The sequence below is a fragment of the Talpa europaea genome (genome assembly GCF_964194135.1).
Source record: "Talpa europaea genome assembly, chromosome: 2".
In the NCBI taxonomy this organism is placed as follows: Eukaryota; Metazoa; Chordata; class Mammalia; order Eulipotyphla; family Talpidae; genus Talpa; species Talpa europaea.
Window position 1 is genome coordinate 68,186,761 of NC_140068.1, and position 27,519 is coordinate 68,214,279.

The 27,519-nt window shown below is 38.3% G+C and overlaps 1 protein-coding gene across 5 annotated transcripts in view; it reads right to left on the minus strand.

Annotated features, from left to right (window-relative positions):
- KCNQ5 (potassium voltage-gated channel subfamily Q member 5) overlaps window positions 1–27,519 on the minus strand; it is a gene marked incomplete at both ends in the record, with an annotated part of 479,225 nt that overhangs the window by 34,679 nt on the left and 417,027 nt on the right. Inside the window, 3 exons of one of the 5 annotated variants that reach the window (XM_084228520.1) lie at window positions 16,090–16,310; window positions 19,798–19,854; window positions 24,486–24,512. In XM_084228520.1, coding sequence (XP_084084646.1) covers window positions 16,090–16,310; window positions 19,798–19,854; window positions 24,486–24,512 — 305 coding nt within the window. The remainder of the gene's footprint in view (window positions 1–16,089; window positions 16,311–19,797; window positions 19,855–24,485; window positions 24,513–27,519) is intronic. The other 4 variants (XM_084228521.1, XM_084228522.1, XM_084228523.1 and 1 more) reach the window with 4 other exon arrangements.

Here is a 27,519-nt window from a genome sequence, read left to right on the forward strand (position 1 = left end):
GGTCCTTGTACCCTTTACTCAGTTTTCCCCAATGATAAGATCTTATAAAAGTATAACACAGTATTACACCCAGGAGGTTAACACTGATACTGCCAAGATACATTCCATCTCCACAAAGTTTTTTTCATGTTGCCTTTTTAGAGCTGCCCACTCTTCACCGGTGACTCCTGGCAACCACTAACCTGATCTCTATTTCTAAAATTTTCATTTTGAGAATGGTATGTAAATGAATCTTATAGTATGTGACCTTTTGAGACTGGCTTTTTTTTTCACTCAGGATTAATTCCCTGAAGATTCATCCAAGTTGTTGTGTGACTTGTTCACCATTATTGCTGAACCATATTCCATGGTATAAGTGTACCACAGTTTGTTTAGCTATTTACCTGTTCAATGATATATAGGTTGTTTCCAGATTTTAGTTAGTATGAATAAAGGTGTTAGGGATATTCATGTACAAGCTTTATCTGAACATAAGTTTTAATTCTCTGGAATAAATGCTCAGGAATACAATTGCATGCTTACTCTTACAAGAAACAACCAAATTCTTTTTTCATAGTGACTTCACCATTCTACATTCCTCCCAGCAATGGATGAGTGATTCAGCATCTCTGAATCCTCCACAGCATTTTGCGTTGCACTATTTTTTAAACAGTGGCATTCTGATATGTGTGTGGTTTTATCTCCTATAGTTTTAATTGGCACTTCCCTAATGGTTAAACATCTTTTCCTGTGCTGATTTGCAATCTATAATATCCTTTCTGGTGAAGTATTTGTCTTTTGCGCGTTTTCTAATTTTATTTTTAATGATTGAATTTTAGAGTCTTTATATGTTCAAGATACTAGTATTTTGTTGGTTATGTGTTTTCACAAAATATCCTACAAATGTAGTCTCTCAGTCTTCAGCTTGTCTTTTCATTCTTTTACCAGGGTAGTTTGCAAAGTGAAAGTTTTAAATTTTGATGAAGTCAAATTAATCAATTTTCCTTTGCAGAATAGGCTTTTGGTACCAGGTATAAGAAATTTTTTGCTTATATCTAGATCCCAAAGATTTTCTTTCATGTTTTTTCTATATGTTTTATAGCTTTATGCTCTGCACTTAAATCCATGATTCATTTTGTGTTAATCTTTATTATTTGACTTTTAAAACAAGCTGTATATATTACTTTGATAAAGTAAACATTCTTTAAAAAAAATCTAACAGGCTCATGAAATAATACTTGTTCTTACAACATGTGACACTTTCTATCTCCTATTTTTTTTTTTTTGTGGGACCCTCGCCGGTGGCCGGGGATCAAACTGGCGCTGCAGAGGCTGGGGATCGAACTGGCGCTGCAGAAGCTGTGGGCAGCCTCGCAACCCAGCGCTCAACTGCTGTGCCACCAGGGGAGGCCCTCTATCTCCTATTCTATCCTACCCCATACCTTCCCATCTTAACCTATAACCTTACACTCCACCTTGTTCATTTCATTTTAAAATGCTCATGGTACCATTAATCCATTTTCATGGCCTTCTACCATAGTTTAAAGCACTCTATAGACAGTCTTTCCTGTCTGCTATACATCACTCATCTTTGCTTTTCTTCAATATTTCTTTCTCTGACTTCTCAGTCACCATCTGCTCTTCTTTGACATAAAAGATAAAAAAAAACAACCTCTTTTTTTTCTTGTCCTGAGGTTTCTTACCTGCTTCTTTTCCATGTGTTTTCCTACTAGGTGGCCAGAAATGCACATGGTCTTGTAACCGCTAACATAAAAGTTCTAAAGTATAAGTGAGAGCACCTGTAAGTTCAGTGCCACCTACAGTATCTACAGTCCAGGAAAATGACAGGCACTCTCTTCTCTTTCTCTTTCAAGTTTTGTATCATTCTCTAGTCACCTCAGAATTAGAATACCTTTCTCAAACAACTAAAAATGGATCTACCATATGATTAAGGGATCCCACTCCTAGGAATACCTAAAGAACACAAAAATAGTGATTCAAAGGGAAACCTGTACTCTTATGTTTATGGCAGCACTGTTTACAATAGCTAAAATATGGAAAAAACCCTTATGTCCGTAACCAGATGAATGGAAGATGATGATGTGGTATTCCATATACACAAAGGAATACTAATTAGCAATCAAAAAGATAAACTCATGCTTTTTGTGGCAATAGAGATGGAGCTGGAAGGTATGATCCTAGGCAAAATAAATCAGTAGGAAAAAAAGAGAAATATCAGATGGTTTCATTTATATGTGGAATACAGAGAAATCAAACAAAGGGTCAGGAAATGACAAAATGTGCAAGCTGACCATAGATCTGAGACAAACAGCAGGAGAGGGGAAGGGGTCAGAACAGGGGAGTGGAGAGCACAAGGGACTGTGGTGATGGATCATGCGTGCTATGGTGGAGGGAGAACTATGGGGACTACAACTGAAGGGAGAAATCAAATACTGTGCAAAAATGAGCAATGATGTAAGAAAATAAATAAAATAAAATAAATAAAAGTGCCTCAGCTATTATTACAAACACTTCGCACATGGTCAATTATTGAAAGGAAGGTAAAATAGATTGTGCACAGTGTCTGCCAACCACAGGAAACTTGGCTGCTGGGGGATTCAAGCAAAATAGTAATCTAACTGTATTTGCCAAATACACAAACCAGCACTCTTGTAACTTGGCAAACTTGAATTTTATTGTGTTTGTTCTTAGGCTTGCTAATTAGCAAGATTCAGAAATACTAATTCACACTAATGGGAGATCTATTATGTAAGATACTACTGAACTCAAACATTTTCCTTTAAGATCAAAGATCCCATTTACACTGATTGAATTAAAATAATTCCTGCATTATCAGCATCTTAAATTATGTTCATTTTGATACAGATTTTGCTCAGATTCTCTATTAACCTTGCTTATTGGCTAGCAGGATTGCTGGCAAAATTCCATGGAATAGTTCCTGACACCTAATTAAAAGGAGTCATTCTGATTTGAATGATGATATTAAACACTAGAGTTTTCAAAAACAATTAATATGGTCTGTACTGCTAAAACTGCTGACAACACTATAATAATATCTTAATAACTGCCCATAAGGTAAAAAGGAAAAAAATGCAGTTTTTCCCTTTCTTCTTTCTAACATGCTACTATATTCATTATCTTTTTTCAAATGAGAACACTGGAGTATGTTTTTATGTGTTCTTCTAAAATTATTGCAACTACAAAGCAAGACAGGAATTTCATTATCTTTTTAAAAATCACTAAAATATCCACTTGACTGAATGCTTCAGCATTCTGTGATTTACCAATAAACACTTTTAATAATATCACTCTACGCTTCACTGATGCATGTCATATATGGTTTTTTTTTTACTATTCCAAAGCAATTTTTATCAATAATGTTTAATAAATTGACTTCTGAATCACTTACTGATTCTTACCTATTCACTATTCATTCACCAAGTAAACAATAGTTTCTAAGGAACCATATGTGCCAAGCACTGTGCTGTCATAGAGTAAACAAAAACCTTTCTTCCAGAGCAAATGAACTATTTTTGTCATCTTTAATAAAGGCAACGATTCTTGATAAATTGTAATAGCATGAGGTATAAAAAAGATAACTTCATTCTTCCTGTGATTATATAAATAATTCAACAGGATTCCTAAAACTCACTCTAAGGAATAAAGGAATAAAGTTTGTATGAATATATAACTTTTTTTTTTTTCCAATAGAGGCATGTTCTATTTATTTATTTGTTTGTTTGTTTGTTTGTCTGTTCTGTCTATACATGCACTGGGTACAGTCAGAAGCGCGGAAGGGTGAGAGAATTCACCAGAGCCAGAGCAAGGAGCAGAGCAGGCAGAAGGACCGAAGTACACTGCTGAGGGGAGCAGCGGGCGGCAGGAGAGGCCTGCGCGCCATGCGGGACCCTCCTCTGGTGACTGGGGAGCAGCCGGGGCTCGAACCGGCATTGCAGAGGCTGCGGGCAGCTTCGCAACCCAGCGCTCAATCGCTGCGCCACCGGGGAGGCCCTGAATATATAACTTTTAAACTCCACCGATAATGTTGCAAAAAAAAACCCAACTTCCACTAACCATACTTAGGAATTGTGATCCTAAGAATAGAAAAAGGGAAGATGAAAACATGTGAATTTATCAAGCATTGGAATTAAACTCATTAAAATTAATGTAGAAATTAGCATTAATGAATTGACATAAAATACCAATATACTCAATTTATTGAGCATCTCTTTTCTGTTGGGCATTATACAAGGATTTCACATACATTGTATGTCATTTTTATATACATAATTCTATTAGGTAGGTATTAATCCTGAGAGAGAGAGAGGAACACACTCACAAATGAACTCAAGGGCAGTAAGGTGAAGTCACTTGTTTCATTTCACCCAACCTAGTGGAAAAACTAGGATTTGAAGTAAGTTCTGATTTATTCTAAAGCTGTGTTTCTAACCACTGTGTTGGATTAATTCAATTTTTATAAAAATTCCTTTTGGAACTCACATACTCAAGGAACTGTGAGTCTTGTCAAGTGAAAACAAAAACATGAAACTCACAAATCAACCTTTTGTAGTCCCACTAGTAAATTATCTAAGTGTTTGTAATAAAATCAAGGTAAATTCATAGTCTAGCAGGACTGCTCTTATTAGAACAAACATCCAGGTAATCCCAGCAAAGCTAAGTGATTATAGCAAAAGAAAGGCCACCACATTCACATAATGTCAGACAGGATCCTCGAACAGTCAATAATTGAACTAGGTTAAATTAGAAGAGATTTATGGATTGCTTTTCCCATCCTAGATTAAGGTAAACAGTACTTCACCTTAGGTAGAAACATTCTGTAGCCATGGTAAGTGACTTAGAAAAACTTAATTAATCTTATCTCCAAAAAGATAAAATCTGTCTCCTTTGACTCATATTCAGACATCTGACCTCAAAGAAGTCATCATTTACAATGGTTTAATGAAGAATTACAAATCTGCTTATTCATTAATCAAATCTGCAGGGGAATTTTAGAGAGACTGGCCATTTTTTTTTTCCAACTTGCAACTTTCCAGTTATACTGCCTGAAAATGCCAATGCGCTAACCTGGATACCATTTGAACTAGCTTAGTAATGGATGGCAAAGTTTAAGTGTTGCTTTCAAAAAATAATGGTGCATTACTTTAATTGACATTTGCAGGCATCAGGGGAGAATAATTATGCATATAATGACAAAGGGACATGACTCAGATTTGCCATATTAATTGAGAAAGATGATAAATCATTTAGCTAACACTAAATTTAGAGCTGACTTTTACCAAGTTCCTTCCATCCATCCATCCATCCATCCATCCATCCATCCATCCACCCACCCATCTATCCATCCATTAATGATGTGACTTATGTGAAAGAAAACATATAAGCAGCATGGTAGAACATAAAGAGCTTTTGAATATTCTCTAAGTACAATTTCAGACCTCCAACACTGGTGTTAAGACTCAGCTACATGGGCAAGTTCTTTACATATCCTGGGTCTCCATTCTGGACTGAAAAATGACTGGGTATATATCAAATGACCCAATAGAAAATACCAAGCGAATGCCTGCTATATTCTATGTGTTAACACTATTTTCCTTCTCCTTCCTTCTTAAGCTCTGGAAGTGAAGGAAACTGCAGGGAGAATACAAAATGAATCAGACACTAACTTTAATAACTAACATACTGGTTCACAGAAGCAATAGGATACTGCAAAGAATAAAAATGAAATAAGCTACAAAAGACTGGGATGGTAGGTTCTGATACTTGCATCTCCTCAGCTTATAAGGTAACCCTGTCCTCATCCCTTGCATTTGGGTTGTCCTTGTGATTTGCTTTGACCAATAGGATGCAGTGGATGTTGAATTGTGAGAATCTGAGCCTAAGTGTCAATAGAACTTGCAGGTTCTACTTCCTTTTTTGGGGGGTGGGCAGTTATTATGCATTGAACATGCTGGTGTACTTTTTAGCACATCCTAGGTCAAAATACAAGATGTCATCAGGTATAGAGCATACAGCACCGCAGAAAAAGAATTAATTGTTCAGTGCAATAAATCTCAAGCTTTGAGATTCAGTGCACAAATAATTTTTTTAAAAACTGAGATATAATTGACATATATTATGTTAAATTCAGGTATACAACATGATTTGATATGTGTACATATTGTGAAATAATTATCACAATAAATCTAGTTAACATCTATCACCAAACATAGTTCAACATTTTTCTTGTGATGAGAACTTTTAAGATCTACCATTTCAGGCCTCTCTGGCAGCCTGGGGGTTAAATCTCAGAGCTATCACTGCTGAGGCCTGAGTTCATTCCCTGGCCACATGGCACAGCAGACTTCTCCTGTGTCACTTGCTGCTCCCCTTGGCAGTATATTTCAGTAAATCCTCCTGTTCTGCTCCCCAATCTGTCTTGGGTGAATCCTCTCACCCCCAACTCCTCTGATCTAAACCCTAGTTCTTCTACTAAATAAATAAATAATAACAAAAGAAAAACTTTAAAAAAAATCTACCATTTCAAGAATTTTCAAATATGCAATGTGGTGTTATTAATTATAGTCACCATGCTGTGTATTACATCTTCAGGAACTATTAGTTTTGTAACTGGAAATTTGTACCTTTTGACCTTCTTCATCATCCCTGACCCTACAGGTTCTATTTTTATTGTTCTTGGGAACCCATCACCACCCTGAAAACCACCATCAACCTGTTGAAGACTGACAGAATACATGGAGCAAAGGTAGGTTGGCCCAGATGAGGCCTCTTTAGCCCAGTCAGCTTACAGGCAACCCAGCAGCTCAATCATGAATGAACCAGCCAAGAGCAGAACAACAGTGGGTTAAAGGCATGGTTGCCATTAGATCTGAAGGGGAGAGTTTTGCAACAGCGGATAACTGATATAAATGAAAGAAGACATGAAGTCATGACATTTTTCAACTAAAACACAAAATCATGGGAATACAGGTTCAAAATAATTTTGAAAAAGATTAGTCACCGACTGACAATATGATGTGGTACACCAATTGCTACTATATTAGATTAATGAAAGATGCGAATTCTCTCTATGTAGGAATTAAGGGTTTCCTGTGTAAATGAATCTTTGCCACTGGAGGTACAGAGATTAATTTTCCCCAGGCAATATTCTTTTGAAGTTTCTATATTTCTATATTTCAGGAGTCCAGAAACTGTTGTTATGCATGGCAATAGAGGAAAAAAGGTGACAAGAGAAGAAGAGCTGGGAAAATTTAGATTTGAAAATAAAATAAAAGGAATTTGGGACAACGTAAGTGAGTTTCATACTGCAGCTAGCAGAAGGTGAAGCCTGGGTAACTTGCCTTTTTTCTGTGTCAGTCACCGTCACAGAGAAAGGATGCTGGCCTTTACCTAACCTTTTTTTCTTTACTAAGTAGAGCATACCATGAAAGTGATTAAATATAATTTTAAAACTGTGTCATATTGGTTTCTCTTTGTGAAAATAAATGTGTCTTTGAAGAAAATAATTTGAGAGATGTGAATGAAAAATCACCATGCATCCGAAAAGTACTTCTCAAATATGGGTTCAATTTTGTGATTTGTGCAATGGCTAACTTTGTGCTTATTTTGTTCAAATTTCAGAGGTCATCTACAGGTCATATCTGAAAAGTGTGAAGTCAGAAGATAAGAGAGATGCCTTTTGTTCCCCCCAGTGCCAATCGGAACTGTAACTACAGTGGGGCTGGGATGGTAAAACTTAGACAAATGATGAGTTCTTTGAAATGCAGTCATCATGCCTACCCTCTTTGCCCCTTTCATTGCTCAGGATAATGTCAGCCCTGAGCCACAACCCCCAAGTACTTGTTGGTTTGAATTGAAATCTGCCAGTTGAGGACTTATCTAAATTCTGTGGAGTGTACAACTACTCGCCATAATGGTCACTGGGCACATTTCTCAGGAAATTAAGGGATGCAGCTGAAAAGGGGGAAAAAAAGTGGACTCTTAAGAAAAAAGAAGCAATGCAAGCTGTTTTACTGTATCACAGAGAGATGATCTGAGGGTCTGGACAGAAAATGTGTCTCTGGCGTTCCTCAGCCAATCCTCTCCTGCCTCCTCCTTTCAGCATGAAATTGCCAGGGAGGAGAGAGGTAATGATTAAGGAAGTGTCAGAAGAATAGTTACAGAAACTCAGGTTTGGAAGAAGATTTGCTAGGGGTTGTTTGGCTTGACTTCCTTGAGGGTGCACATATTCATCTAAATTTGGTTTGAAGGTTTCCAGTGAGGGAATCCATTTCATTGAATGGAGGTTCTAATTACAAAACTGTCATGTTTTTGAGCTAAAAATTGGAATTTCACTCATGGTTCTGGTTCTGCTCTTTGAAGTAACCAGGGACATATCTTCAACCTCTCGAAGAAATTGAAGATGGGCCAGCATTCTAAAAAAAGTGCACTGGGTTAGAGGTTAGAACACTTTGGTTTTGCTACTGAATATCTGGTTTCCTGCTTCCTCATCTTCAATGCTCAATATTTTGTTAATTTTAATTTTGGAATGTTATACTAAGAATGGAATAGCCTAGATGTAATATGATCAAAGCTGAGGGCCAGACTGTGATTTTCTTCTTGAAATATAACAGTAGGACACTGGACTAGTGGTCATAAACCCAAATGCCTCTAGAGATTAAGCAGGTGTGGAAATGCTTGAAAAGGACAGGGGCTTGTGGTTAGTGTTCCTGCAAAGACAACAGGGAATGGTGGAAATCTATGACTTGAAAGGTGTAGCTAATTTTTTTTTTTTTGTGGGACCCTCGCAGGCGGCTGGGGAACGAACCAGCGCTGTAGAGGCTGCCTCGCAGCCCAGCGCTCAACCGCTGCGCTACCAGGGGAGGCCCTGAAAGGTGTAGCTAATTTAAAAGCATTTGTGAGAGCCAGTCTCTAATATGGTTCCGAGTGATACCCACCTCCTAGGTATTTACCCCTTTGAATAATCCCTTTCCATACTATCCAGGCTCTGTCTGTACAGCACTGGCATATGGAGCCAGTGAGGGTCTATCACTTCTGAATGAAGCTTCAGTTTTGGGTAATTCCTCCCTCTTGTAGTGTGAGCTCTCCGCCAGGGATATGTCACAAGGACATTCAGGTAACCTGTAGAGTGACTGATGTGGCAAGGAAATGAGGTCTGCTAGCAAATGCTCATGTGAGTTGGGAACAGATCCGCCTCCAGGTGAGTCTTGAGATGACCTGGTGCCCAGCCAGAGCATGACTGCAATCCTCTGAGAGACTGAGCCAGATGGGCCCAGCCAAGCTGCTACTAGATTCCTGTCCATAGATGATGAGGTTGTAAGTGCTGTTGTTTCAAGTTGCTAAGTCTGGGGTAAATTGTTATGCAGCAATACATAATATAGCGTTCTAGTTCATTTTAAAGCACCATCTCTTTTCTCTCCCCTCCCCTCCTCTCTCTCTCTTTCTCACACACACACACTCACAAACACACACACACACAGCTGTGCCAGTGAAACAAAAATTCAGAGCTCCAGACAACCTTGCATTTTCTCAATAAAACCTAGATATGTGGAAGCTGAAAAGATTTGGTTTAAGGAGGTCAGCTGGCAACTTAGTTTCTGCTGGAAGGGAAGAGGTGGTATCCGTTCAAAGCTCTTAAGTAGGGAGCTATTTTTTCTCACTAACAGGAAGAAAAAATAATTTTCCTTATCAGTATAGGGTGACGACAACATTGGGGCAGAACCTAGAGAAATATGGACAGAAATCCTGTTCTATAAAGAAAAGAGTACTTGGATTAGAATAGAAAGCCGGGGGGGACTCTAGTTTAATCAAAACAGAAACCCACGTCCCTAGTAATTAAAAACTAGGACGAGGCATTTTACAAAAAGTATTGGAAAAGGCAACCCTCATTAAAAATACAATAACTACTTAGTAACTCAGAGTCTGTAAACAGAGGCTGAGAGGTCATGTCCCCTTCCTACCCCCAAAAGTGAAGAAGAACTTTGGAATACAGAAGTATTGGGGGAACAGGAATAGGTCACACAGGACTTGGATATATCCCTGAGTGAAGAAATGACTGAGGAATTGTTAGGGGGAAAAGGCTGTCCTAAAGCTAATTCCATACAGGCTTTGTGGACTCCATCCCCACCCCAGGCCAAAGCCAAAGACACTGGGAACTCCAAATCCCATCACCACCAAAGGGAAGGTGGCTGGGACCTGAGGGTGGGGTTAAGCAGCCAGGTTTGGTATAAAGCCAGACATGTGGGCTTTGGAGGGGATCCCCCATTTTGGCTCTCCACCAGCTCGCAGCGTCTGGCCAGCTCGGAGAGTGCCTTTGGGTTTCCAAGTCGGCGGATCGGGTAGGACGCATTAAAGACTTTATTTCCCTATTTTCTTCCTGATTTGTACATTTCCTTAATTCCCTTTCCCTTGTAAAGAAACCTTTTATTAACCATTTGTGTGTGCCTGTAGTGGAGTATTAATAAGTCCCTTTTAAGCGCGTGGGTGAGGACCCACAGCCAGGCAACCTGTTTTATATCGGGGCTGCCCTATAACAGAATGAATGAGGAACCTGGACAACAAAAGAAGAGACATAAGGACCCGAACCGGATAACCCCTTCAGGTAACAGTTTTTACCAATTTCTTTAGTGAAGAAACTTACAGGATATTTCAGAATCCTTCAGATACTCTCTGTAGACTTTTGCATAAATTATGCTAGCCATTAAGGTGGTATAGAGTATAATTTATGAGGCATAGAGTATAAATTTCTAGAGTTTAGATCCAATCATTCTTAAAAACTTCTTTTGTTCTGATCATGAAAGAAAACCATCAGGTTTTGTCACAGACAGAGCTTACAGGAGTGGGCCTGCCCCTCTGTTAGAACACCCTGCCAGGATGTGTACAAACAGGGTAAGTAGGAGCCCTAATAGAATAATCTTTAACAAGAGTATTTTGTCAATACAATGCAGAGTCATTATCAGGCAGTTTCAGAAAGTGCCAGGAAGCATCATACATTGTGGAAAATTTGAATCAAAATCTAACTGAAGTTGGGTCATCAATATGGCAAATTAGGAAAAAATGTTAAGTGTAATGCAGTGCTTGGCATTTTGTAGGAACACCGAAAATGTCAACTGGGGAGACTGAGAAAAACATGAGGGAAGAAGATGTCATTGGGAAACAAGTGTAAAAGAGGATTACTATACGATGAAAGGCCCATGCATAAGTTAGTCAAATATAAAATGTCGGTAGAGTGTTATTTACGCTGTTTGGATGAAAGTACCCCACTGTTGGTACAGGAGACTGTTAGTTCATGACAGTTGACAAAACCATTGCATAAAATGTATCCTTTTTGTCAGTTTTCTTGGCCATCTTAAATGAATAATCTCAAGCAGAGCCTTAGGAGACCGGTAAGGCTGAGATGTGGAAGATAGAGGTTAAGAAGAGAAGGGGATTCTTATCTTCAAGAGTTGCTGAGAGTTCTGGGATCTCATGCTGTGCATTTCCACTCTTTTGCTATTTTTAGTTGAGACCCAGTTAGTCATCACTGGCCTGCGAGGGAAGGAGGAGTCCCAAATGCAAACAGCTTGCAGAGCGAGGCATCGTGGGGCTGGTGAGGAGGTGGTGAGGAAGGCACCGGTTTCCCTTGGTGGTGGTGATGGGGAACGTATGGCTGATTGTATGTGTGGAGGGATTATATTATCTAAATGCGAGTTTTAAAATTTGTCTCTAGGTTTTCTTTTACCCACTTTGTCTTTCTTTAGACGTTTAAAGAGTTAGGACAGTCTACGCTCACTGTCTCAAGGAAATGATGAGACAAGAGAAAGGAGAAAAAGAATTTTAAATCTGGTCTTTATGTTTAAAAAACAGACACACAGAGGAAATGACACAAGACAGAATGAAACAGGGGCCCCTCAGCGTGGACTGCAGGGGAAGACTGGAGTTTTCACACAGACGCCTAAGCAGTGGGAGCCACTGGAAAAATATGGTGGTTTTCCCTGTTGCCAAAAGTTGCCACCTATGGGCAGCCTTTCCCTCTGGCACCAGTCAGGTTAAATGGTCCAATCAGGCAGGTATCAACTAGGGTGGGGGACCCTAAATGAGCTAGAAAGCAGGGCAGGAGCCATCTTGAGACTCCCAGAATCCTCTGACTTGGTACCTGGCCTCTGAAGAAGAAGCAGTGGACATTTCAAAGAAAGAAGCCGAAGAGCTTTCCAGCAAGTGACCAGGCGGCATTCCCTGCCTCCAGTCCTGCTGCTACCACCACCACCTGGAAGGAGCTCTAAAGGTTTGGGCCTGGTGTCTCAAAGAGCTGCTGTGGTTGGTATGGGCCAGAAACTCACAAAGAGCTGTATCTGATCATCCAGCACCACCTTCCAGTGCTGCTGCCTCCACTGCTGTCTGGTCCAGCATAGGTACTTTTGTTTTCCCTCTACAGTATCCTTCAGTTACAGGCCCATTATATTACAAGTGTAACTTGGTTTTTAATTTAAAGGCAAATCTGAATTTCTATTATTCTCTCTGCTATTCATCCACTCTCCCTGAGCATGTTAATGGGCAGTGAAATGCCTAAAAAGAGAAGTAGAAGAAAAGGGTCCCAAAAATAAATGAGCAAATAGGTCTGGAATGATTGGGAATTGGCTCTCATGTTATACATTATTTTCTATGGGTGGTAAGTGGATTTTAGAAATACTTAATACCTGGAGAGGTACTATAAATACAAATGTATAATTGAAGTCTGAATTTATTTGAGAGCTACTTTATATATATTTTTTCTATAAAAAAGGAAACTTTTCCACAAGAAGAAATGTTGCGTTAAATCAGAGGTAAAGATTCTGGACAAGTGGATAAAATGAGTCAGGAGTCATGATCTCTTGCAGGTGGGAAGCAAACAGTTACTTCAACAGAACAGTAGTCAGACCTCCTGTCTCTTAGGGGTTTCAGAACTGATTGAGACAGGCATCAACCAGTCAAAAGCAATTCCTTTCTAGCCAAACAGAACTGCACTTGTATGAATGATGTAGAAGACAGATGGCAGGAGACCTTTCCAATTTGTGATCTCGTGAAGAATAGGACTTTTGTTTCTATCCGTCTGCCCTCTGAGACAACTCAGCAGTACCTGAAAACACTGTGATGGATGGTGCTGATATTAAGAGTCTTTGAAAAATGACTTCCCTCTGGTCAAACATCCAAGTAGAATTAATTTTCAAAATTCAGAATCCAGATACTATGAATTTCATATCTAGATGTGCTCAGCCAACTGCAAAGACTTCACAACACAGAGTTGAATGCTTTTTTGAAATCCAGTTTTAAAGAGTATGAACCCATTGCTGGTAGTGCCTGGGTTTCCAGACAGTGTGAATTCAGGGCTAGGGCTAAAGATAAGCTCACACACCTTGCCCCCCTCAACTTCCCCCTTCCACTTGGCCCAGGGGTGCTGTGATGTGGGTGATTAGGAGCTCTCTTATGGACTCAATTGTCCCTCTGAAGTTCATATATTGGAGTTCTATCTCTAGTAACTCAGAATGTGACTGTATTTGGAGGCAGGGCCTTTAACAAGGCACTTAAGTTCAAATGAAGTCATTAGAGTGGACTCTAATCCAATGACTGGTATCCTTAGAAGAGGAGATCCAGACACAGATACTCATAGAAGGAAGATGATGAGCAGACACTGGAAGAATGTGGCCATTTACAAGCTAAAGAGATCATGGGCTTCCAGTTTCCAGAACTGTGAAGAAATGTTCTCTTCTTAAGTCATCCAGTCTGTGGTTCTTTCTTTTGGCAGCTTCAGAGACTAATGCCGCTCCATTTGTAATGGAAGCTGCTAAACATGATTAGAGACTTGATGCTTACACTCAATGAGACCATTTGGAGGGGAATCGGCCTAAGGGGAAGGGTTTAGTGACCCCCCTCTACCCCGTTAGGCTGAGGGATCCTAGTATGGATGGAGGGGAGAGGGCAGGGTGTGAAAGGAAGGCCTAACTTTTTTAAAATATAAAATCCTCTTTTGCTTTCTTATTACAACAACTTTATATGTTCATTTTGGATATATTATGAAATCCAGATGAACAAAACGAACAAACTATATCTGAGTCTCACCACTTTGAATCACATATTGTAAATATTTCCAGACCTTTTCTTTTAGATCAATTTACACATACACACACACACAAGACACACACACGCACACACGTGCACACACAACAGCAAAGTAGAATTTTTTGTGATCATCTTTCTATGTCAATAATTTTTAACTTGTAACATCATATCTAATGTTTGATATTACTTTGTTATGTTAATTATATCCTAGAAATGGAACTGGTGGGTGGGCTGTGTCCCAACTTTGGCATATGCAAAGACTTCAGATATATATTGCCAAATTGTCCTCTAGAAAAGATATCCATTTATAATCAGAAAATCAATTTTGAGTCACCACTTGGTACATTACATTTGCATGACATATTTAACTGGAAGCTTGTGTCTCTTGACCCTCTTTACCCACTTCACCCCCACCCTTTATATTTGTCAAGCATGGTGACTACAGTCAACAATACTGTAGCATATACTTGAGAACTGCCAAGAGAGTAAGTCCTAAAAGTGAGTTTTGTATGGTGATGGATAGTAACTAGATTGCTTGTGGGAATCATTTTGTGATGTATTCAAACATCAAATCACTATTCTGTACACCTGGAACTAATATAATGTTATATGTTAATTATATATTCCTCAATAAAAAAAATGAAAAAAATAAAGTTTCAGTGTACCACAAAAATCCTGTAACTGGAAACTTTTCACTTAGCTGTTCATGGGTTTTCAGCTAACTTCTTAGGGAGAAAAATGTGGAAACCGGTGGCCATTGAAAATCCATGCCACCAGGGACTCAGAACAGAGGCAGGGTGGAGAAGAGTCCAGTCTGGTAGAGGGGGCACTTCCCACCTTAGCACAGTGACAGGTGGAGGGAAAGCCTGGTAGAATGAACATGTCCTGTGCCCAGATGGGAGCTGCAAACTCCCTTAAAAGGGGCCACAATGGGTCAGCAACTAGGAGTCCACTCAGTGAGTAAGACATCCACGGGGTTGTGGAGAATGAAGAAATGTGAACAGGGGAGTCATGTTGCTCACTAGAGAGTGGGAGAGAGATTGTCAGTGATCTCTGAAAGCATCAGGAGGGACCTGTGAGCTGAGGTTCCAGAGATTTCCCTGTAGAGAGCCTGAGAGCACTGTGATTATGACCCCTGGCTGTTAATTTTATCCCTTAGGCTTTCAGGGCCTGGGAAAATACAGGTTATGCTAGGGAATAAGAACAGAAGGACTGATGGGACTTTTGGAATTTTTATGTATTAATGGAAGATGCTATTTGATTTTGGTTCTTTGCCCAGTATGAGATCCCAGGGGGCATACTTAAAAGGAAAGCCAAGCTAATCTTAAATTAAAAAGAAAATATTTTATAAACATCAAAATTATGTGGCACTCAATAAAATGTGTTGGCAAGTAAACTTCTGCTACATAATAAGATAAATAAAATAGGTTAATTCCTTTTGGAAGAAGAACTTCAATTCTACTTCTCATGGATATGCACTTTCAACAGGAATCTTCCTAAGGAAGATAAGCAGTGGTCTCTGATTTGGTGGTAGGTGGCTCAAGCATAGTGGGAAAAGAGACTAGCACCTTCTTTGTTGTCCGGAAAGGTGCTACTGCCCTGATTTGTTTCAAGACATTCACAGGCTCCTGGTCATCTTTGGGCCTCGACCTTGGCGTATCAGGCATCACCTATCCATCAGAAGGATGATCATGTTGATCTCTATATGGACCTTGTCTGAGAAATAATAATATGTTGTAGATACCAGTGAAGAATTAACATTTTGTCTGACTTCTCTGAAATGTAGATTTAGCTGCCAAAGTTGCTTCCAAAAGTAAACTTATGTTCTGTACATTTGCCCAAGGCAATGAATAAATTTCCAATAAAACAAACAAACAACTCTTCCCCTGGGGTTGTTTCCTTCTATCTTCAAATGGTTCCATGGAGAATTAATTACTTCATAATCTCACTCACTATAGCCTAGCAAATTAAAAATGGTTATGGAAAAACAGGCCTTACCGTCCATCACTGGTTTTGGCTGAGAGCTTTTGAGGCGCAGCGAGGGCCGGAAGCGGGTTCGGTCGTTGAAGCTCCAGCTCTTCTGCACTTTGGTGGGGCTGCCCTCGGCTGTGATGTCAGTGCTTGGGGACCTCCGGTCGCCTACTGAGGCTTGTCTGCTCTTAATACTCTGGCCCCTTGGGCTAGCCATGCGCACTCGCTCCTTAAAACTTAGCTTCTGACTGTGAACAACAGAGGCATGATTATTACATGTCAAACAATTTCTTCCACTACACTTGGGTAAATAATTTGATGAAACTATATATGGTCATATATTTCAACAGACAAAATGTTTTCAACAAGTAAATCATAGTGATGTATTTTCCCATATTGAAAATTTTCTTTATTTAATTTCTCTAATTGCATTCATTTCAAGTCAACCTCATTCTACAGGTATACACACCCTTCCTGGATTCATCATAGAAAGGACAGAGATCCAGTACAGTAGATGATACACAATTACACTGGAAATAACCAAGATCTGGTTTGGTATTCAATTTTGAAGCTGATTAACCTTAACCTCAACTTTTGAGATTTATAAAAAGCTACTTTTTATTTGGGAGCATGTCTCTTTGTAATTCCTTAACATTTCTACAGGAAAACAGGGATGACAGTTACAGATATATCTACATTCTGCATGCAGTTTATAATCCAGGCAAGATTATGATATCCATAAATTCATGCAATCTCACAGCAGTTGATAGCACTGCATACATAACATTAAAGACACAACACTTAATACCACATTTCTTTTATGCTTACATTCATTCTTTTGAGACAAGAAACACACAAGGTAGAACAGCCTCTACGTATAATGAATGTGATGACTGATTAATGGGATGAGATATTATGCTCACTAACACAATTTCCTGCTATAAAACAGGTTATTGATTTGCTGTGGCAGCTACTGGTAAATTATATTTATTCAGACATTCACTTCTCAGATGCCAGCTAGGATTGAACTGTGGGTTGATAAAGGAAGTATTAACCACAACAAAATCTAAAGAGCCTCCCCATACTTTCCTAATTCTGAGATGTATGAGGTGGTGGGAGGGGCAGGTTGGAATAAGAGAAACTTGGGGTTTGGCATTCTCAGCTCTGTCATAGAGACAAAAGCAGCAATAGAGCCAAGTGATTTTTGTGGGAATCAAATGAACCATAAGAAGCTTTTGTACCCATTTGTTTGTTTTCTTGTTTCATTTATAAACCACAGTGTTATTCATCAGAAAGTGACACTGTTATTGAATGAGAGACCCAGGATGCTTCATGACCTAGGGAACTGAGGGGTAAATGGCCTAGGGGAGCCCCTGGGAGCAGCTACTCTGAGATGCTGCAACCTGTAGCCTTTGGGGGTGTGAGGGTGTGTTCTCAGGGACAAGGATTTTTTGAGGCAGGGCGAAGGCCTTGTCTTTTCCACTTACCGCATTGTCCACTGTCCCCAACTGCAGCATGCCAACAGCAAATGTGTTTAGTGGATATGTGTTTTGTAGCTAACAAGAGACAGTAACATTTATTTTTCCATGCTTAGTTGCTTAACAAATGATGTTCTAAAAAGACATCACATTTTATGTGTGTTTATATGAAAACAAATCTGATAATGAACTATGGTGATCAGAAAGTCATGGTAACAGTAAACAAATTGATCATGCAACTGACAGTTCCCCTCTGAAATGCAGACATAGCTAAATACAGCATGGCTAGCTGAAGGCACATGCAAAGAACAGGCTGGGCAGTTTTGTGATGGGGTCAGGTGGGTTCAAAACTTCTTTAAAACAATCCCGTAAGTTGAAGGATTTCTCTGTACCTGGCAAAAATGTGTTTAAATGGTAGATTACATTAAATGTCAGCAACAATAACATCATAAAACTGCATCTTCTTATTTTCAGGCTAGTTTTCCATGTCATCCAAAGCCTCCAAATTATTTAAACAAATCTTCAAAGGGGTAGTACTCAAAATGTCTACTTTTCTTTAATAGCAAAAATTTCAATTCTTTTTCAGGTCAACTCATCTGTTTCATCATTTAAATTTATGATGATCTGGTTCAGGAGCATATGCTCACTGTTGCTCTTTTCTTTAGATTCATGAATGGCTAAAGTCACTATAGCTGCCATCACAAGTGTCCTCACTCTATTTAATCTATTACCTTTTCTGCAACTAACAGATGTTAATTATTACAGAAGATTGGGTTTAGTTAATATAATACTGCTTTCTCAAACTTTCAAGACATATCACTTTCCTATGACAATTAAATGAAGAAGAATGATTAAAAACATCATGAAACCATTTAATGTCAAATTAGTTTCTCTTTTTAAAAATTTCAATTACTGAATCAGTAAAAAATATCTAAAATAAGTTTCAGTATCAAATATACCATGGTTTATTTACAATAACAAAATATTTAAAAATTGGTCCTATGAAAATATTAAAAAAATTACCTTATGAAATATTTTGATGTTATCTCTCTAAGAATTAAAGGGAAGTGAACATAATTTGAATCTTGGTATCATTTAAAGCACTTAATGTACCGGAATTCTAGGTTCCATTGTCCTTTTAAACTATTAATTTCTGCCAATGGCTAGTATTAAAATAATTCTCAATTACTCTTGTAAAGTGAAACTCAATATATTACATGGTAAATTAGAAAAACAATGTAATTTTTTCATCTTCTTTTGAGATAATTGTATTAAAGTTAAGACTAAGATCCTAATCCAGAACTTTTTAACCAGACAGAATTTTCCTTTCCAAGGCAAATACTTATTTTTGTGACCTCTTACAAAATCTCATTTTTATTAGTTTTCTTACTGCATTTCCCCTTTAAAAATCAACAGCATATCTTGATTAGATGACTATTAAACTGATTAACTGATTAGGTGGTTGTTACTGAAAACACACATTGATTAAAAATATAGGCTCTTCACTGGCCCACTGACATTTTCATTATTTTCTTGCTTTTTAGTGACATCTATAAACATTATCTTTGAGGAAGATTTATATATGTGCTTTTAGGAAGAATCCCAAGAGACCAACAAATAGGTCTCTCTTTGGAGAAAGTAACCAAAAGGTCGCTGTGGTCATTGATTGCAGCATCTTTCTCAGTCTGCAGCCCCACATCACCAGCTGAGAACCATACACAGGGGAGCCTCCCACAACCGGCTCAGTGAGGGAATTCTCCCCTGTACAAGTTGACCCAGCATGCAGCCTACTATTGCATGTTCTCTGCCAGGGAACTGTGTGACACCATCATAACTCCACAGTAATCCTCTCGGACTTAGGATGCGGTAGTTTTTGTTATACTTAATTAGGGTTTTAGCCTTTCATAGGATAAGCTTGCTCCAAATTCTCGCCCCAGGCACAATATGGCAACTGAGCCAGAACAATCCAGCGCGTGCAGCAGCTCAGCGGTTGCGTCACCACAAGGAGGCGCCAAGGGGCTGACTGCCAGTACTGCGCGGGACCCTGCCTATTTATTTGTCTCTGGGGAAGTCAGTATCAAAGCAGGCAACAGGCAACAAAGAAAATTTACAAGCGGGTTGAAAACCTCATTCAAGAAGTCCTTAGGAAGAGTGAGTCCTGAGTAGGGCTCAGATAGGGCGGCGGTATGGCCTGGTCATGCACCTGAGGTTAGTTGGCATTCTCAAATTTCATGTCAATAGCCGGGATGCTGGGTACCTCTGCTTCCGTGAGGTGTACATTCTGAAGAGCTTCTGCTTATTACTACAGACCTTACTAGGAGTGAGGGAAATAGAGCAGCACATTACTAAGCATTTCACCACTAGGAAAGTGCTTAGGGATTTTTCTTTTTTTGAAAAACAAAGCCATTTGACTATTGTTTTCATACAGAAGTACACAGACTGTTTAAACACTAAGCACTATTTTAGTCGTGCTGCTCAAAATATACCCAGTGCTGTTAATGGTTAAGTTGAAATAATTCGATTTGAAATAGGCATTATAAATAATGGTAGTCTATGTGTTAGCATCTGTTTTATATGAAAATAAGGAAATAAGTATTTTAGAATATAGCAACCCTTTTTTGCGAGGCTGCCCGCAGCCTCTGCAGCGCCAGTTGGATCCCTGGCCACCAGCGAGGGTCCCACCAAAAAAAAAAAAAAAAAAAAAGAAAAAGAAAAGAAAAGAAAAAAAGAATATAGCAACCCTTTTAATAAATAGCAATGTAATATAAATGGTTGTGGAATAAAGTCTTTCAGAACTTTAAAATATTTATAGGAATCAATTAAATTTAACTGTATTGCAATTAAAAAAACAAGTTCTTGATTTGTATGAAAATCTGCAATTATAGTTAATATAGGTAACCAATTGCCAGAATACATTTTCAAAAAGACAGAAGACATGACTTTAGGTTGCCAGTTTTACAAAAAATATTTTTTATTTTAAGTCTTATGATGTATTTTTAAAAGACTAAATCCTTTCCCCCATCAATAAATGTGAACAGAAGGAGAGACTATTTTGAAAAGATTGTTTCTGAAACATTTTAACATTTTGCCAATAAGAACACACATTGCTGAAAAAAACTATCTAGTCTCACTGAATTTAGTTCAGCAACACATGCAGATCATTCATTGCACAGAGAAGAAAGTAAATGCAAATAACAGGAAATTAATGCAGAAGAAATATAAGAATGCAGTCTTTTCTGTCAGTGTTCTAGAGTGCTCTCTCACATGTCTCCTCAGAACCCAATAAAGTCAACCACGTGGGGCAGTTCAGACAAATCCCTCAGTGGATCACAGCACAAGATTGTAATGTAATAAGATAATTTCCTTTATGCTTTAACTTTTAAGACATGCATCTTTATAACAGCCTCACAAATACCTGTTCAAGCAACTTTAGATTGACTAGTAAGAAATATGACAGGTTTCTATTAATTCCTTATAAATTTAGATTCTGGCAGCTTAACTGTGAAGCAGGTATTGAGTCAGGGTGACAGTGAGATTTACTGATAATCCCCAAACCTGTGATGGTTTGGTTAATTCTTGTAGCAATAAAAATGTATCAGGTAGGAAGAAGTAAAAGCCTCTTGTACAAGTGTGATGAGTTGAGTCACAAGTGATTTGATGGCTAACTGACCTTGTCAAGGAGGAAGGGAGGTGGATGTAAGAGCTCAGGATGAGAATACTGCCTTAATCTAGATAGATGGGTGTATAGGTAAATTTTGAAAGTGACAATTTATACCAATAGAGAAAAACTGTCGAGTTTAAAAAATGAGTTGGAAAAATTGCTTAATGGGATGATTTTAGAATAAAATCAATAAACACATTTGCCACCACAAATGAAACTAACATTGTTTTAGAGGGAAGACAGAAGAAAACAAATGACTGACTAAATGATGCTAAAGAAGTAGTATTTGTAGCCTAAGTAGAGGAAGAACACAGCAGGTTCAGTTGAGACCAACAGTAATTTGTACCTGACCCTGCACCAAAAAGAGTCAAAGAAATATTATTCTCACTTTTGTTCAGTAGAGCTCTTCATGAAACTGAGGGTTTGTCTTTTTAAAGAAAACTTTTAGATCTGTCACAGACAATACAATACCATCTTGGATCTGGATGTCTCCCTTTGTGGCCTAAGATATCACAGTTGAATTTTGTTTAAACATAGCCCCAACCTTGTAGTAGAAAGACACAATCTTCTCTTTTTAATAAGAATATTCCAGACTAGGGAAGCCAGATAATTAAGAGTGCATATGAAGGTGTGACATCTGATTCATTCTGCAGAGAGAAAAGCCCCTCTGGATCTGGCCTGGTTTACAGTGGTGGGCCTTTCCTTGAGGAGAGAGGGATCACTACTGTATCGAACTCATGTATACCTGGATTACTTCCAGTTCTTAACACAATGAAAAATCATTAAGAAGGGCTTAGGAGAATCCAGGCTTTAAAATACCTGGGAGATAACAGGTATTTTGACTCAAGTTTATCTATTCTGTTTATCTGAATCACTATCAATAACCCAATAGTCCTACACAGTAAAGGACTCTCACATGAGAGGAGTTAATTAGTCCATTTGAAATTGGGTCAAATATCAACCAGCAATATTCTGGACCTAGATCTGCTCTTCTCCAAGGGAGAACACTCATTTAAATGTGTTTCCTTTGGGCAGATTTTGCTGGTGTAAGGACAAATTTGTTATTTCCTCAGATGGTTCTATTGTTATTACAACAGTCTTCCTGCATTCATTATGTGGTATTATAACTTCCAATGACTGTGGACACAGTAAGGTAAAAATTAAGACAATATTAAAATGGGAGCTTCTGCTTATTTCCCTCATATTGTGGAATATTTTAAATTTTCTCTCCTTTTATATTTCACATCTTTCCCATTTTTATTGATGTTTGAATTTTCTTTATACAAACTACTTGAGCTCAAGAGCATTTTATTACTCTATCCAAGAATTACTCATTAAGGACATTTTTTGTTATAGTTTCACACAGGATGATGTCATCTATTGTTGAAGGATAGAAGACCTGAATGGGTGAAGTATGAAGATTTAATTCATGAAGTCAAGAATACCTTAAAGCAATGCACGATGTGTCTCAAGGTGGACATTTGACCAGAGAGAAGCAAGAAATCTCTGTGTGATTCTTTAAATCAACAACATAGCTCAGTGCTTCTGTATATATTCAAATGAGTTATCTTTGTAAACCACAGTCACAAACAGACAGAATGAATTTTAATGTTTTACATGTATGTATGTGAATATCATGAAATTTAAAACATTTGTTGGGTTGTCTTTTTGAATCTTAATAGCTGGCTGGGAGGTTCATTTGGGGATTAAGGAGCAATATTTATACTTCTGTCTTTACTTTCTGCCTTGCTAACATTTGGAAAATGTAATCTCATTGTGTCATCCCAAAGGAACCCCTCACTCAGGACTTCCACAGAGGTAACACTTCTGCAAGCACTGCCACATGATTTACAAACCCTCCTTCAGGTGTTCTTCTCCCTCTGCCTGTTTAGGATGATGAAACAGTAACAGGTGATTTTATTCTCATGTAGCTACAAAATTTGTGACAAAGATGGTCTCTTTGTTAGAGACAACTCACTCTTTGAGATAATTTGTAAATAGATCACTTCTGAGCCAAAGAAAGCTTTTAAATATCATCAAAGGGACTAAAACAGCTTATAATAGTCACAATTTATTTCATGTAACTTTTTCAAAGTAGAGTCACAAGAGAAGGATGGTGTGGTTCGCATGAATTCTAGACAAAGGAGGGCTAGAGGGTCAGAATCAGTCAGATCGACTGAGTTTCTATGCAAAGAATGTTCTAATGACCAGAACCTCTCTTTGGGCAGAAATATCTCTAAAGAAAGCAACTCTTCAGTCTACTGAAACTATTTCTATCCAGGAATATCCAATGCCCTTTGCTCTAACTCTCTCTATACCAAATAGGAGAAGCATTTCAATGTCACTTCCTGGGAGAAGTGACCCTGAAGGAGTGCTAGATGTTGCATCCCTACCCCATCTTATGTCCCATCTTAAATGAATGCATTTATGTTTCTGTTTGTGAATCCTTTACAGTGGTAATTGATATAAAGTAGAAATGGATGACCTGTAGCCTGATCACCCCAAATGAACTTCCAAAGTTAGTTTCAGTATGTAATAAAAACATATGATTGATGTCAGTTCAAGAGTACAAAGTTAAGGGAACAATCTTGGGACCCACACTGGCCTTCACTCAGGGGCCAGTTCTGGGCAGGATTTTACTCCCAAACCAGACCCTTACTGACACTCCCTGACAGAGATCAAGTGTTTTCTTTCAACTCTTATCCCCTCTGGTTCTAACTCTGCTATTTAATCAGATAAAGCATTTCCTTCTGAGGCATGAAAGAATGACTGTAAATTATTTGGTAACATTTCTGGGAGATTAACTTCTTCCTAAAGGATGGAGGGGACTCTTGTTTTGAAAGTAAACTGGAGATGTCACAGAGCACTTGTTCCTTTCTGTACACAGTGTTTCTTATGAGACACAATTTCTTACTCTAAGAGAAGGACCTTAATGAATGAGAGCAGAAGTAATTCTTCCAAGGATTTTAATACTTGGGTAAGACTTCTGTAGGATAAATGGTAGCAAGGAATAACCAAAGGCCGTAATTATTATTCATTTCCCCTATACCTCCAGAATGTTCCATGCCTTGCAGATTGTAAAAAGCAGTGAGTCAGAGGAAGACACTTTGCTTCCATGGGGTGTGGGAAATCAATAAAACAGCAACCTTTGCAGGCATCCTGTGAAAGGTCACTTTTAATCATCTTGAATTTGTTGATCGATTTTACTCACATGAGACACATTTAAAACATCTGTTAGGCACCAGATTTATAAACAAACATGTAGCAGAAGAGAAATCACAAACCTGCTTGATGTTTCCCCTTGTTCTTTCCTTCAGGTGCGTGCAGACAGAAGAGAAATGATGATAACTGGTGAATACATTTACAGTACTTGATAATGACCAAACTGAAGATAAGGTAATCAAGTACCTTAACTAATCCTTTTCTAGCAAGATCCATAGAAGCAATCCTCCTTATAATAAATGTGCCCAACTTTCTAACACATGTTCTTTGTGGAACAGACCTGACATAGCACAACATTTACTTAGCAAAACCATTACTGCTGACAGGTAACAGGAAACTATGGACCCTTCATTAGCCAAAGTTACCTAGTAGTAAAAGAAACTGGTTCTGATCTAATCACTGTCAACAAAGACTGAGAATGGCACTGGCTACCTAGTAGCTATAATCTTTGTGCTTTAGGCAGACCTCTGGATTTCTTAATCTTGATTCATTCATGACTGTGGTCTTGTATTTTAATCAATTGTGGAGGCAGATTTGGTTTTCACATTGTATAAAGTATGAATGACTTTGAAGTAAATTAGGCATGCAGAAAATCTATCAGAACTATTTGAGCCTGGTGTTGTGTGGTATTTTTTATAATCCATTTTAGCGAATTCAGGTCTGTGCAACATCATGTTGGATCCCTACTCCATAAGCCAAAAAGAAAAAGAAAAATACCGGATGGTCTCACTCATAGCAGGAATCTAGAATACTTAAATAAGGGACCAGGAAAATGAATAACTATAAGAAAGTGAAAATCAAAATCAACAAAAACTATGAACCAGAGACACTTTTTGGGGGGTGGGGGGCGGGAGGGGAGGGACTGGGGTCAGAATGGGGGGATTGCAATTGTATGGGGAATATAAAAATAAAATTTATTAATTAAAAAAAAAAGAAAATGAGCGGGATGTCTTCAGACAAGCACCTTAATTTCTTGTGGACCTTGATTTTCTTATTAATAAATTAAAGGTATTAGATAGATAATCTCAGTTCTGACATTGCAAACTACCCATGGCAAGCTCAGAGTTTGAAAATTTGCCATAGCTTATAAAATATCTGACTTATTCCCTAAAATATGCTATTTACCTGTTTTACTCTTTGCATATCCTTCAGTCCCTTTAAGAAAATCGAGAAACATATGTGCTTCTATAAATCTTTTTGCTATTAAAACAAATTAAATGGCAACTTCTAAGACCTCTAAAGTGTTTGTAACAGACAAACCAAACCAGAAAGGAGCAAGTAAGAACCCGCTGGGTTGTATCCCTGGTGGTTTCGAGCAAGTAAGGCAAGCATCCCCCTCATGCTGTCCCTCTCTCTCCCACATTGTTTCTCACACTTAGCTCTCCCACCCTACTCTCAGGGATGAGGTTGTGGACTCACAGCATCCCATTGTGTCTCTAAAGAGATATTGGCTGGTGATTTTCAATGACAATTATTGATGCTGTTGATGATGCTGTTGATCTCTCCCCTGATCATCTATTTGAAACTGCAGTCCCTAATGCTCCCTAAATCCCCTTACCTACTTAGCTTTTCTGCTTAGCATTTATTACAATCTAATCTATTATAAATCTATTATGTATTTATTTTTATTGTCTTTACCCAGTATCTCTTAAGTATGTACTTCCTGTGGGCTGAGACTCTAACATATTTGTTTTCCCTCCAACTGTTGTGTTTCTAGTGCGTGGAACCGTGCCATGCACATAATAGATGCTCAATGAATACTTGTTGAATGCATGCATAAAATGAATGAATGAATGATCTCATCTCTCAGAAATTCTGATACTCTGAAAGTTATAGGGAAATACATGATGTAAATAAAAAATGTTTCTTATTGCATTACTCTCCATTCAGTAAGCCAGTTAGTTATAAATATAAAAATATCCTTCTAAGTCACTGTAAATTATTCTCTTCACAAAAATGCAAAACTTTAAAGCTGGCTTGCTTTCTAAAACAAAGGTTTTGAACTTGGCTTTAGGGAGTCTGTGAACAAATTAAAATTGTAGGCAAAGGTTAGATTTTTTTTTGTGCACTGAATGGTTTTCTTTTTTTTTGGAATGAGTCCACAATTACAATCACATTCTCACTGTTTTAACACAGAATAAAACTAACAACAACAAGAAAGATTACAAACCACTGCAATTTGGAACAATAAGATATCCATGAAGGGAGAAATGTTAGGACATTCAGATTCCCCTGAACTTTGCTAGTTACTGCTGTGTCATTCTAGACAAATACCTGTTCTTCAGTAAATGAGGCTGCGAAGCAGAGGTTAATGAGGTGCAGGGAAAGGAGAGTAAGGGGGGGGTGGCTGATAACCACAGGGGACCAGGATGCAAGTAGGTGTTTGTGAAAATTCCCCACCACCACCATCTCCCAATTTTAAACAGGGAAATATTAAAGGAAAAGAGAGAAATTTTTTGAATAAAAAAACAGTTCATGCACTAGGGAGAATTTGACTTATTAAACAGTTTTTCAGGTTTCAGAATGACCTGCTTCTGTCACTTCAGAAACCTCTTTTGGTTTTTCAACTTAGTCGTCCCTAATACACACACACACACACACACACACACACACACACACTTAGTCTTCCCTATGTAATATATACATAGGGAACTTTCATAAGCACAAGAAGTGCAATTTCTGTATAATTCTCATTTCTCATTCCCACATAGTATAGATGGCAAAAGAGTTATGTCCCTTTTTTAATACTCTATCAAGTTCTTATTCACAGTAAGAAATATTCAACTAAATTTTAAGATGTACATGAAAGGAGGATTATCATCCCATGTTCATGCAACAGCTTCTCGGCTTCTATCCTTGCTAAGATGCTGTCCTCTTAAAAATTCTGGGGCTCTATGATTATCTCTGTCATAGGTGATAAGGAATCTTCTAGGATACATGTCCCAGAGGAGTTACCTTGCTCAGCTCTTGTTCTTCATTTTGTGACTGGGAAAACAGGCACAAGACAGCAAGATTCTACCCATTCACGATGGACCTGCTGTTCCCTGGCCACTGCATTTTGTAGCATCATAGCCTTCCTTGGCAGCTGTAATTCCA